Source organism: Phocoena phocoena, chromosome 2 (assembly GCF_963924675.1).
Source record: "Phocoena phocoena chromosome 2, mPhoPho1.1, whole genome shotgun sequence".
Classification (NCBI taxonomy): domain Eukaryota; kingdom Metazoa; phylum Chordata; class Mammalia; order Artiodactyla; family Phocoenidae; genus Phocoena; species Phocoena phocoena.
The window spans coordinates 91,580,782-91,593,910 of NC_089220.1; the positions used below are offsets into that span (position 1 = coordinate 91,580,782).

General features: G+C 41.1%; 2 protein-coding genes across 3 annotated transcripts in view; one reads left to right on the forward strand and one right to left on the reverse strand.

Annotated features, from left to right (window-relative positions):
* The window catches only part of SHC4 (SHC adaptor protein 4), a 128,046-nt gene that overhangs the window by 40,952 nt on the left and 73,965 nt on the right, over positions 1–13,129 (reverse strand). For both annotated transcript variants that reach the window (XM_065871358.1, XM_065871357.1), the window contains exons 5-6: positions 7,202–7,255; positions 3,513–3,564 (exon numbers count right to left, since the gene is read on the reverse strand). In XM_065871358.1, the coding sequence (XP_065727430.1) occupies positions 3,513–3,564; positions 7,202–7,255 (106 nt within the window). The remainder of the gene's footprint in view (positions 1–3,512; positions 3,565–7,201; positions 7,256–13,129) is intronic.
* Positions 10,499–12,233, forward strand: EID1 (EP300 interacting inhibitor of differentiation 1). Its single transcript, XM_065872521.1, has one exon. The coding sequence runs from the start codon at positions 10,572–10,574 to the stop codon at positions 11,145–11,147; it is 576 nt and encodes a 191-aa protein (XP_065728593.1). The 5' UTR covers positions 10,499–10,571; the 3' UTR covers positions 11,148–12,233.

Consider the following 13,129-nt stretch of genomic DNA (forward strand, 5'->3'; position numbering starts at 1 on the left):
AAGCCAGGATAAGTTTTTATAAAGCTCAAAATCTTCAATAGCTCCCAGTGACCTTTTGGCTGGCATTCAAAGCCTCCACAATCTCCCTACCTTTTCAGCCATGGCTCCCCTACTTCTATTCTTTGCTTTCCCTGCAATCCCACCTTTGCCCACCATCCAAACCCACAGCCCCAAGCTCTCACTGCACAGTTCTTCCACCTGCGCCTTTATTCACTTATTGCATAAAGCCTACCTGGGCACCTGCCAGGCTCCAGGCACTATTCCCTATGCTCCCCTACTTCTCCTGCACACCCTACAGCTTCTGTTTCTCTCCCCCGTGATGATGAGCCCATGGTGGCCAGGAATTATTTTTCTCCCACAACAATTACCTCAGCCCATTGTAAATTAGTATGTAATTAATAATTATTTGAGGACTCAAGAGCTGTGTTGGTACCTTTGTACAGAAATTAAAGTCCAGAGGCTCAGGTGAGGGGGAAGGATTTAACACTAGAGGGATGTGCAAGCAGTGGGTATGTCGTGAACAGAGTGGCTTCTCGCAGAAGGCTTCCCAACCACGATAAACAAGAGAAGGGGTAAGGGGACAAGAAAAGGAGTGATGAGGAGATACTAACTTTTTTGCCCAAGAAAATCACCATAGATTTCTAAGTCATCTAGCTACTCAACAGAACTGTTTCCCTAAAGAAGAAAGATGAGAAGAGACTGTAAAGGAAATGATGCTTTCCCCGTATTACCTCAGTTACTCCTCCCAATAACACCAGCAAGTAGATGTTATTTCTCCCACTTAAAGAAACTGAGGTTCAGGACGTGAAACAGCTTGGCTGAGGCCTATGGTGAGATGGGGGAAGAATTATGATTCCCACCCAGACTGTCTGACTCCAGCACCTTTCTTACTTCCTACACATGGGCTGGGGACTAAAAAAAAGAAAACCTCTATTTGAACCATTTCTGAATCTATTCTCAACTCTCAAATCCCATCCATGAGCTCAGTCAATAGTTCTCATAAATGCCTTTGCAGAATCCGCAGGCCGGGATCCCCGTGGATCCCCTTCTAGCAACTCAGCTCTGATGAACTACTAGGACACCAGAACAGGAGATTTCAAAGTGAACAAGTTATGGAATTTAAGAAAAAAAAAATGTCACGAAGAACCTAGGGGTAAGACAGGAATAAAGACACAGACCTACTAGAGAATGGACTTGAGGATATGCAGAGGGGAAAGGGTGAGCTGTGACAAAGTGAGAGAGAGGCATGGACATATATACACTACCAAACGTAAACTAGATAGCTAGTGGGAAGCAGCCGCATAGCACAGGGATATCAGCTCGGTGCTTTGTGACCGCCTGGAGGGGTGGGATAGGGAGGGTGGGAGGGTGGGAGACGCAAGAGGGAAGAGATATGGGAACATATGTATAACTGATTCACTTTGTTATAAAGCAGAAACTAACACACCATTGTAAACCAATTATACTCCAATAAAGATGTAAAAAAAAAAAAAATAGTGAACGAGTTGCATCGTATTTGCTCTGCCTCTCGTATTTCACTTAAGCAAGCAGGGAGATTTGCAAGCATGTGGATCCTGCTCACCATTAGCCTCAGCAAGGAGCAGAATCTTTGAACGCCTCCTGCTGTTTACTGAAGAGCAATGACATGCCTGAGATATTCAGTGACTGATGGAAAAGCTACTAAACATCTGGATTTCCTGATCTATTTGCTCTTCCTTTCACCCTGCCCTTTTCAGGTTGAGAGAAAGGGCTTTGTTGTTCAGAGACCTTCCCAAAAATAGCATACTTTTATTCTTTAGGGAAGCTCAGGCCTGATTAAAAGAGGTTGCTCTTCTGGTATCCTTTGTTGTGTTCTGTTCCTACTCCCCCCGTTTCCCCTTCACTAGTTCCTGTCTCTTCTATCTACTCTTTGAGTAATATCCATTGTCTCTTCTATCTACTCTTTGAGTAATATCCATTCTTTATTATGTAGTTTAGAGTCTATTTTAATGCAGTATTGCACAGTACTTGTCACCTGTTCCTTCTTTCCGTCTCATCGAGCCATGTTCTCTTGGCCTGCATTTACTGAGAATCTACTCTGTGCCAGGTCCTATGCCAGCAGCTGGTCCTCATAATTTCATTTCTGACAATCATGATCGCTTCCAGATTGACCTCCCTCCCTCCCTGAATCCATCTACTGCATCCTGCTGCCAAACCAACCTTCCTAAATCTCTGTTTTATAAACAGCCTTCTCCACCCTTTGGCCCATAGGAATAAGTTCCTACTTATTAGCTCTCTCCTATCTGCCCTCTAGATGCCCTTTTGACTTTTTTCTCCTCCAAACACAATCGGCATTCTAGTGTTTTATTCACCTGTCCCCAGTACGCCACGCACATTTCCGCCTCTGTGTCTTTAGAGCTCTTTGAATTTCCAAATTCCACTCCATGTGTACTTAATAAATGTTTGGGGGGCAGACTCTACCCCTGCGGTGACAGGGGATGCTGCTCAATTCATAGGCTCTAATTAAGGAGGAGAAGCAACCGAACACTCATCCCTATGAGGAGTCTGAATGTCCCAGAGTTAGGAATGAGAAGCAACACTCTGCATGTCTGTCTGCAGGGGCTCAATGGCCTAACTTCAGGTCCCTGATCCAAAGTGTGGCTAGAAGGTGAGTTTCTTAGGTACCCTTGCCAAATCCTGGGATAAGACAACTAATCAACTTACCCTTCCATTCGCTCAGTCATTCAACAAAAATAGTTATGGAACATCACCTATGTGCAAGGCATTGTGATGAGTGCTTGGGAAACAACGGTGAATAAGATAAACAGGTTCCTGCCCTCCAGGAGCTTTCAGTAGAAAGGAAAGACACTAAACACATAAACAAGTGAGTAAAAGAAATAACAAAAGTGTGGGATGACTGTCAACAGAAGAGAAATAAAGTATTATGACACAGCAGGGTGGCATATACTACTGGAGATGGTAGTATATGAGTCAAAGAAGGTCTCTCTGAAGAAGAGACATTTAAACTGAGATCCAAAAGATGAGAAAATGCCAGACAGAGTGACATGCCAGGCTCCTGAACAGCAAGTGCACAGGCTCAATGCATATAAACACACACACACACACACACACACACACACACACACTTGCCAAGGCCACTGCAGGCCAATGACGTCACTGGTTTCGGTCTCAAGGGTAACTCATTTGTCCGCTGGGGATGTGGCAGCCAGCCCCGTCTATTATAACCAAAACAGCTTCTCTTTCGCTTATACAAATAGATGATAAGCCTTTTGGTTTATGGGATGTAAATGGCTCAAATGACTGGTGGGATTTAAATCCCACCTATATATTTTTTCTACTTTGCTCTGGTAGCAGGGCTATTTATTTCAAACCCAGAGTTACTTAATATTTCTAGACCCCAGTATAGCATTCTAGTGACTCTCATCACTTTGCATATTGAAAATAATTGCTTGTTACTTTTTAAAGTTGGTATATACCAGCTCTTAAGAAAATCTAGAAGTTGCTTTCCATACCTCGTTGATTAACTGGATCTTTAGCTACGTAGGCAACATAGTCTGTAGTATCCTATAAAAAAGGGAAAATGATTGCATTTAAAATGAATGCATTGTTACTGTTGAATGATAAGAGTACATTTAGGATATGATACTCAGGCAAGGACCGATACTAAGGTTTCTGTTTAAAGAGCAAAGGAAAGCCATCCTAGGAGGGAACATAAACAAATATACACTATATATTTAGCAACTGTGTGTGGAGTCCACATTCTCTGCCCCTTGGGGAGAGAATTTGAAGATTAAAAATTTAGAGGCAGACCATGCCACTAAGAACAAAAGAGAATGCAGTAGGGAATAGGTTAGGACAAACATTCACCAAAAAATGGTTAGGAACTATAACTCTCCTGTGTTGAAAGTTGAAATACCAGGGGTTTCGCAGTCACAAAGGTGTCACAGACTAGGATGTGGCACCATGATTTCCCTGCTGTCCAAACAGATACCACATACATCAGAAAATAAGTTGATTAAAGAGACATGGGTTTTATGGTTGTTAGCTTGCCTGTGTGCAGTGCAACTTACGGAATAAAAGGGCAAAACTACAAGGCACTTATTTGATCAATATACGGAAAGGAGAGATCATTTTTGAGAAAGAGAACCCGTGAAAAACCTAAGGAGTTCAAAAAGAGATGTGTTGCAAACTAGTGCTTACCAGTGGAGGAGGGGCAGGTGGGCAATACAGGGGTCAGGGAGTGAGAGGTACCAACTACTGGGTAGGATCAAGGATGTATGGTAAAACATGGGGAATAGAGCCAATATTTTGTAGTAAGTGTAAATGGACTTTACCTTTAAAAATTGTATAAAAATAAAAAACTTTAAAAGAAAGATAATAGCACCATTTAAACTTATGTTAAAAAAGAGAGACGTTGCTGGCTTTGGAAGAACAAATAAACAAAAAGCTACTTGGTAATTCTGACTTTTATTGAAAACAGTATGCTGATGAATAAGATTTTAATAATTAAAGATGCTTTTTGTTATCTCAGTTCTCAGGAAAAAAAATACACACAATGCCATTTGCAGATTGGAAGTATGACTCTCTAGAGGAAAGATGCAGTCAACTGGCAGGAAATAAAAGCCCATGTTTGTAATACCCTCAAGGACAATCACTTAATAACCCACAATGAATCATACAGGAAACAGATCTCAGGGCCAGCATAACTTGCCTTCAGTTATTTTAAAAAATAACACACACCTAAGTAAATCTCTCTTATGCAAAAAGACAAAAGATTTGAAATATCTTATAAATAAATAAGGTCGTATCTATGAGCTTTACATTATATAATTTAGAAGCAAAGCCACAACTGCCAGGGGCTTGGCTGCTCATTTTAAAGTTGAAGAGGTGGCATGATGCTAGCTATGCTGTCTGCTATATTAGTTGATGGGAAAGAGGTCATGGGGCCTCTCCAGACCTCAGTTTCCTCATCTTCAAGAGTCTCCAACATTCTCACAGTCCTAAAGTTCTATAACTGTAAATATCTAGGAGAATTTAAAGGATGTTAAAAGTAAAGCACAGATGGGGGGGGGAATCTAAGAAATATATTTAATTTTGACATACTCATAATGCATTCTTGAGATGAAGAAAGCATATACAGACACAGAAGCATTCCCAAGAACTGCCTTCAGGGCTGAAAGAAGGAAGACAAGTAAACTGTTTATGAGACGAGAGTAAAAGTGAGGGTGAGCAGCGTGGAGAGGTGAGAGGAACACCCAGTATTTTTGAAACTTTGGAGGGACAATGGTAGAAAGAATGGGTACTACATTGGGCCACGGAGACTTCTGGTTGCCTACCCCTTGGACCGTTATCTGATGTGAAGCTGTAAATTATCTCAGTGAGTGTCCTAAGAAAATACAGACATGTGTTAGCAGCAGTGGGGACAGTTATCACTCCGTGCCAGGCACTGTGCTAGCAGTTTACATGCGCCATTCCACTTAATTCTCACAGCACCTGAGGCAAGGGTGATCATTCCCCATTTTACAGATGAGGACCCTGAAGCTTAGAGTCTAAATAAGTCAAGTCTTATTTGACTCCAGAGCCTGGCACTCCACCATGCTACCTCCCTGACCTGAGGGTAGAACTTCACTCGGGGGACCTCTAATGCCAAGGCTTCTGGTCACTCCAGTTTTCTACTTAAAACCAGCAGGCTTTCTCTCCAGCTGCAGAGAGCACAAGGGTGCCACTCAATTCAGTAGGTACAAACTTTCCCACAGTGGCTACAATTCTTTCCTGTTTGTCTTTGTAGGGGCAGTGCTTTGGTTGGTCAAAAGAAATAAAGAACGGAAGGCACATAAAGACAGTCTAAAAAGAATTAGGATTCTGGAGAACTATGGTAGACACCATGCAGGGCATGCCTAGGGTAAAATAAAGATTTTCATACCAATTCTAAAATGACAGCAATCATTGAAACTTGAAAAGGAAAATTTAGGGCAAACAGCAATAATTATTTTTCACACTACTCTTATAGAACTCATTACTTTAAATTGCTTAAGGAAAGTATTCGAGTTCCTTCATGGATGGTTGAGTTATAATGGGTTAGGAAGAGAAGTAACAGACAATGTGGGCCTTTTCAGACTGGCAGTCAACCCTCTCTGCTACCAAACACATCCTTGGAGTCGCTGTTGAAGCCAGATTACAAGGCCAGATGGAGGGCGGATATAGAGGACCTGGGGATATGGAGGGCCCACAGTAAGTCATATGAAGATTTTTGACTTGGTGGAAGATTGGGGCCCCCAATCCCTGCATTGTTCAAGGGTCAACTCTATATTTCAAGGTACAAGAAAAATGTCACAATGTCACAGAGGAGCAAAACCCTCCTCCTCCTCCCTCAGTTTAAACAGATTTGTTTCTTGGTCAGTCACAGGCTTCCTAGCTTCAGTGACCCTCTCCTTTTGCTCTGGTCCACAGTGGATGCAGTTGGAGGTCAGGGAATGACCCTCCACTCTGCAAAGAAGGCTTGGAGGCACAGCACTGACTCAGTCCCGCACAATTCATGGGAAATGAGCATCACATGGCCTCTTGGTAGGGAGGAACTGCAAGTTTTCTCTCCCCAGCTCAGCATTCCCTCCACGAGTTTCTGCAAACCTAGTCGCTCGTTTCGGATTAGATTTAGTTGCCTTGGTTGATGGCTAGAATGGCAAATAGGCTTCCCCTTGTATACCAAATCCAGCTGGTTAGTAGGATCTGCCTGGAACTCTGCGTTGAAAAGAATTCTGAGGGAGGACCGCCAAAACACATATGACATGCTTGTTTTTTATGAACTGGATATTATCTACAAGAAACTTCTCAGATAATAACACAATGGAGTATTATAAATTCATCTACTAATCCAAATACTTAAAAAAAAAATCAGTGACAGGAAATATTCTGTCAAAACCAAATTTTTGATTACCAGCTACATGTGGCTATTCACAAACTGTAATAAGATATTTGGAAACGACAGGTAGTGGCTAATATGCTTTACATGGAAGTTCTTTTAACTCTTATAAAAAGAACTTTTTTTTTTTTTTTTTTTTTTTTTTTGCGGTACGCGGGCCTCCCACAGCTGAGGCCCCTCCCGCCGCGGAGCACAGGCTCCGGACGCGCAGGCCCAGCGGCCAACGGCCCACGGGCCCAGCCGCTCCGCGGCACAAAAGAACTCTTATGAATTCATACTTACCGGATCCCCTCCAGAAGCAAATGAAATAGACTGCATATGATGATTTGCAATAATCTGGAAAACATAAACAAATTAAACATGTATAATGCTAGAAACTAATTATACCTAGTTACACACCATCTAACAGTAACGTACATACATTGGCTTGTTTTGCTTTTGCCTGCTCGGCATGCCTTGGGAAACCACTCCACCCACTTTCTATAATAATCTCACTTAGACCATGAGGTTCAGGTGGGTTTGAGATGCCCATCTCACTACCCCTCTCCCTGCATCTGGATACATGATCCAGGCCTAGCCAATCAGAAAACACCATCCCGCTGGATACAGCAAAGTCAATCAACATCTTTGGGGAGGAACTGAGATGAATAATAGAATGCATCTCTTGTTTCGTCAGTTCAACCAATACATTCCCCCCATCCCTTTATGTTTTTAGGTACTTTTTCTATTTTATTTATTTAATTTTATATAAGTTAGTTTGAATTGAGTTTCAGTCATCTGCCACCAGAAGTATTCTTACTAAGGCACTACTATTAAGACTTCCGATATGAAGCAGGACAATCCAGGTGAACTGCGTTAGTCAGCCAAGAAGACTGTCTCTTTTACTTGAGATTCTAGGCTTGCTTATTTGGAAACCACAGTGCAACGACCAACTTGCAGAGATGTATCTGTCGTACTGTTTATTAAAACAACGATGCACCGATTGGCTAATCCTGTCTTCAGATTTGCTTACCAGAATCTACTGAAGCTGCTTACATATGGTGACCAAGAAATCCTACTCTTAGATGTATATCCAAAAGAACTGTGTAAACACGTACACCGAAAGATCTTCTCAATCAGGATAATCACTGCCCTGTTCACAATAGCCCCAAATTGGAAACAATCCCAATAATGATCATTGTGGTATTCAAACACGGGGCTACTACATAGCAACAATATATTTCTTGGGCAAAAAGAAGCCTGTCACAAAGATTGTATACTGCACAGTTGAATTTATATCAAGTTCAAACGCAGCAGGTATTTTATTCTGTTTGCGGTCAGGATAGTGGTGACTTTTGGCGCAAAGGAAGAGAAAGCAAGTGGTTTTCTAGAATCTTGCAAATGGTGTTCCTTGATCTGGGTAGTGGTTATACAAACATGTTCATTTTGTGATAATCAAGCTATACACTTATGATTTGTGCACTACCCTATATTTATGTTTCAGTTTAAAATGATCACTAAAAACAAAATCAATACACGGATTTCAGTGTCATTCCCATGTATTAGCAATAGCCAATTTGACACTGCATGGGGGAGAGGGGGAAGGTACATTTTACAAGAGAACCTAAGTATAAAACTAATAAGAATCACATAAGACTTTTTGGAAAACTTCATTGAAGGGTACAAATAAGACCTGAACAAGTAGAAAGACATATATCACCTTTATGGATGAGAAGACAATACCGTAAAGATGTCAATTCTCCCCCAATTTAATCTATAAATTCCATGCAATTCCAATAAAAATTCCACCAATGCCATTCAGGGAACTTTTCAAACTACTTCTAAAATTCACACTGGAAGAATAAATGTGCAAGAAGAGCTAAGGCAATTTTTTTAAAGAACAAAGAGACAAGATTTTCCTTATTATTAAGACATATTATAAAACTACAGAAATTCATTAGACTACAAAGTCTAAAAACAGATTGACACTTTTGTGGTTTTTTAGTCTATGATAGATGTGGCACCAAATAGCAGACAAAAGGACAAGTGATTAAATTAGCGGAGGTGGCTGAATTAGCTACATATATGAAAAATATATATAAATAAATCCTGTCCTCATGCTATTTATAAATAAATGTTTGATCCATAAAAGATCTATACAAACATTAGAAGACAGATAAAAGATTATGCTTATGATTTCTGAGGTAGGTAAATCCATCTTAATAGAAAGAAAAAGACAGGAAAGAAACCCTTAGATTTGATTGCATGAAAACCCATTTTTAAACTTTTGCATAAGACCCCCAAAACAAGAAACAAGAGGGAGAATATATTTGTAACATGTGAAACAAAGTATTCACATACAGAGTTTATAAGAAATTCCTATATCAATAAGAAAAAGAAATAAACCCAAAATAAGACCATTTAATTTTCAGAGGTAATATTGATAGAAATGTTCAATAAACATATTGAAAGATAATCTCCAATAAATTAAGGCTATAAAAAATAAAACAGGACGGCATTAAATGGATAAAATTGTTAAAGTTCAACAAAATCATGTCTGGTAACGGTGTGGATATTCTCAGACACCGCTGGCTAGAGCTTAAATTTGTACAGCAACTTTGAGAGCAATTTGACATTCACTAAAAACCAAAGTATGCATACCCCAAAATTCCACCTTTGCACTTCTAGGTTTTTATTCTAGAAAAATACTGGCACATGTGGATGTTCAATTACGCATAGTTTATAATATCAAAATATAGAAAGTTATTTGTGCATAGTTAGGTCAACTACAGTATAGCTATACAAATAGAATAGTATGAAAAAATATATGTCTATGTATACTAACAGGTAAATCTTCAAGACATTGATGAGGGTTTTTTGTTTGTTTGCTTATTTTGTCAGTTGAAGACAATTATGTAAGACGCGTAAAAAAAATAAGATTTTTTTCCACAAGGACATAAAGATTCATGTAAAAGTAAAGAAAAAGGGTTTAAAGAATACACACCAAACTGGTAACAGTGTACCTTTATCTCCTGCGAAATGCAATGGGACTATGTATTTCTTGTCTGTTTTTTTAAAGAACACCGATAATATGCTTATTTGTGAATTTAACTTTTTTTTAAATGAGAAAAACAGGAGAGATGAATGGATAAATTCTAAATATGTTGATCTGCGGTTGAGAACTTCGTGTGGTTTGGAAGTGCGGATTTAGCGGTCATTAGCGCACAGATAAAAGACAGGTAATACCGTGGAAGAGACGCGACTGCCTGGGGATGGGGGATAGAATAGGCGCAGAAAGAGGGAGAGAAAGGAGGGGGGTGATGAGGGAGGAGTACGGGGTCTTACAGAGCCATGTATTTTCAAGCTTATCGCATCATAAGCAGCAGAACGGTTAGGTAAGGCAGTGGTCAAGCAATGCTCTTGCACGTACAGCATCTAGGTCTGAAGTTCGAACGCACGGAAAGCCGACCAGCGAGCCCCGGGAACATTCCCGGGGTGGAACTGCGAGCTACCGGCCCCCAATCAGCCCTCCGAGGGGTAGGCGGTGTCTGGGGGTCGCGCACACGCACAAGGTCACGCAAGCGCACGGTGCTTGCGCAAGCGCACAAGCGCACGGCCGCGTAGCTCCGATCTTGCCGAAAACGCCTTGCGGGGAGGTTGAGCCGCTTGCACAATGTCTGAAATGAACGAGCTGTCCGAGCTCTATGAGGAAAGCAATGACCTACAGATGGATGTGATGCCTGGCGAGAGTGACCTTCCGCAGATGGAGGTAGGCGGCGGGAGCCGGGAGCCATCCCTGAACCCCTCCCGCGCCGGGGCCCAGCCACAGCTGGAGGAGGAAGGCCCGATGGAGGAGGAGGTCGCCCAACCAATGGCGGAGCCGCTGGGGCAGCGACGCCTCGCTAGCCGGCCCGGCCCTGGGGAGCAGCCAGGCCAGATCGCGGGCCCTGATTTCGAGAGCGAGGACGAGGGCGAGGAATTCGATGACTGGGAGGACGACTACGACTATCCGGAAGAGGAGCAGCTGAGTGGTGCAGGCTACAGAGTATCAGCGGCCCTTGAAGAAGCCAACAAGATGTTTTTGAGAACCTCCAGAGCAAGAGAAGCAGCTCTGGATGGCGGGTTTCAGATGCATTATGAGAAGACCCCGTTTGATCAGTTGGCTTTTATCGAAGAGCTTTTTTCACTCATGGTTGTCAATCGTCTGACCGAAGAGCTCGGCTGTGATGAGATTATTGATAGAGAGTAGTTAAACGCTGTGAAGAGAGGAGGAAACTACTTGAGGAGAGACCTGGCATTCCACTGTCTCTTGGGTTCATTCCAAATAGTTCCGTGCCAATGAAAAACTTGGTCTTCAAAAAAAAAAATTTTTTTTTTTTTTGTAGAATAAAGTAGCGACTGCACAGTTATGAAAAAGGAAATTGTTAAAGAAAAAGGATCTAAATACTGTTGAAACCTGTCTTCAAGAATGTCCTGAAACATTTATGGCTTTGACTTTGTTATTGATCCAGATTTAATTTCCTTGCATTGAGGAAAATATATGTTCCTGTAAGGGATGGCTTTGCAAGAGTAAGTCATGACCAAGGTAGACTGCCAGTACAAGAGCCCACTGATATTAATTATATGAGGAAAAGTAACTAATTTATCCAGCTTAGGACATGAGATGTTTTTTGAGTTATTTGGACTGAAAGCAAATTGAGAAAACTGTCAGGTTCCATTTTGTGATCTATCCAAGCCGTGGTTATCAAAAGCTAAATTTTTAGTGTAAAATAAATCGAGTATTCTTCAGTATCCCGAAAGGATAATCAAACCCCAAAAGAAATATGTATCATGTGTGCTATATCTTAAAATGTGTTTCCAAGAGCATCTGAGATTTTGTTTGTACATGTATCTTGATCATTTTTAAAGCTACTGTAATCTTTAATTCATGAAAATTCATTGTCTTGAACATTTTTAAAAGTCAAAAATTAAGATGTCCTTAATAAGTTTCAAATGTAGACATTAATGTGTATGTGAAAGTACAAAGAAAACACACTATTTCTAACATCCGTATATACTAGAGAAATATTGTGTTTTACTTGCTCTCTGTTTTTCATTTTTTACAGGCAAAAGACTCTGGTTGAACTTCATAATGTAAGAACTGTTAAGTGAAAATTGTCCAGTAAAAGGAAAGCCCTACACCTAAAAAAGACTTCATGAACAACCCTTAAAGCTTTTAAACCTGCCCAGAAATCCACCTCGGTATCTGAAGTTTCCCTCTGTCTCCTCCTCTAATTAAGCTTGTTAGTGGTTATGCACCAGCATTGAGGATAATAAAAATTTCTTGTTCTGTGTATTTTGTTTGGCTAATGGTATTGCATACATACTTTCTCTAATACTACTTTTTATTGTGTTATACTGGTTTTTTTGTATGATTGCAATCACCTTATGATTTAAACTTAATGACTATAAGGGAACGTGCTCCAGCTTCAAATACCAGATTACAAATTAATTTGTGGAAATTAAACTTAGTAAATTCCTATAAGAGAATTTGCCAACCTGGGAAAAACTGCCAAATCAATAAGGATGTTACTGTGGTTCTTAAGATGTTGATGTTCTGTGTGAATAATAATTAGTCAGGAGTCTGTGCCCAGTAAAACTGAATATACCAACAGGTCTTAGGATCAGTACAAAGGTACCAGATGTTTTTGCTCCATTATGGCAGTAAAGGACACATCCAATACAGCAGGACAACTTAGAGCCTTATTTATGTTAACAGTCATCCTGTCTTTTAGGGACGGGTGTTCTTTTCTGTAAAATATAGGACGGACAGGCTTCCCTGGTGGCGCAGTGGTTGAGAGTCCACCTGCCAATGCAGGGGACACGGGTTCATGCCCCGGTCTGGGAAGATCCCACATGCCGCGGAGCAGCTGGGCCCGTGAGCCATGGCTGCTGAGCCTGCGTGTCCAGAGCCTGTGCTCCGCAATGGGAGAGGCCACAGCAGTGAGAGGCCCGCATACTGCAAAAAAAAAAAAAAAAAAAAGAAAGAAAAGGACTGACAAGGATGATCATAATTCACACATGAGCTTGGTGGGGAGAGGTGAGATAGATGGGCGAACACTAGATAGAAGGTTAAGTGTTGGCACTTAAAACATCTTAATCCTGCTTCCTCTCACATGGCTCACTTCTTTCATTGCATTTTCAAACAGCTTGTAGATGCAGTTATGAGTCTGGATACATAACTGCTTGTGT

Excerpts from the sequence above, each read along its gene's own strand:
- EID1 (XM_065872521.1), top strand. The coding sequence starts at position 10,572 with ATGTCTGAAATGAACGAGCTGTCCGAGCTCTATGAGGAAAGCAATGAC.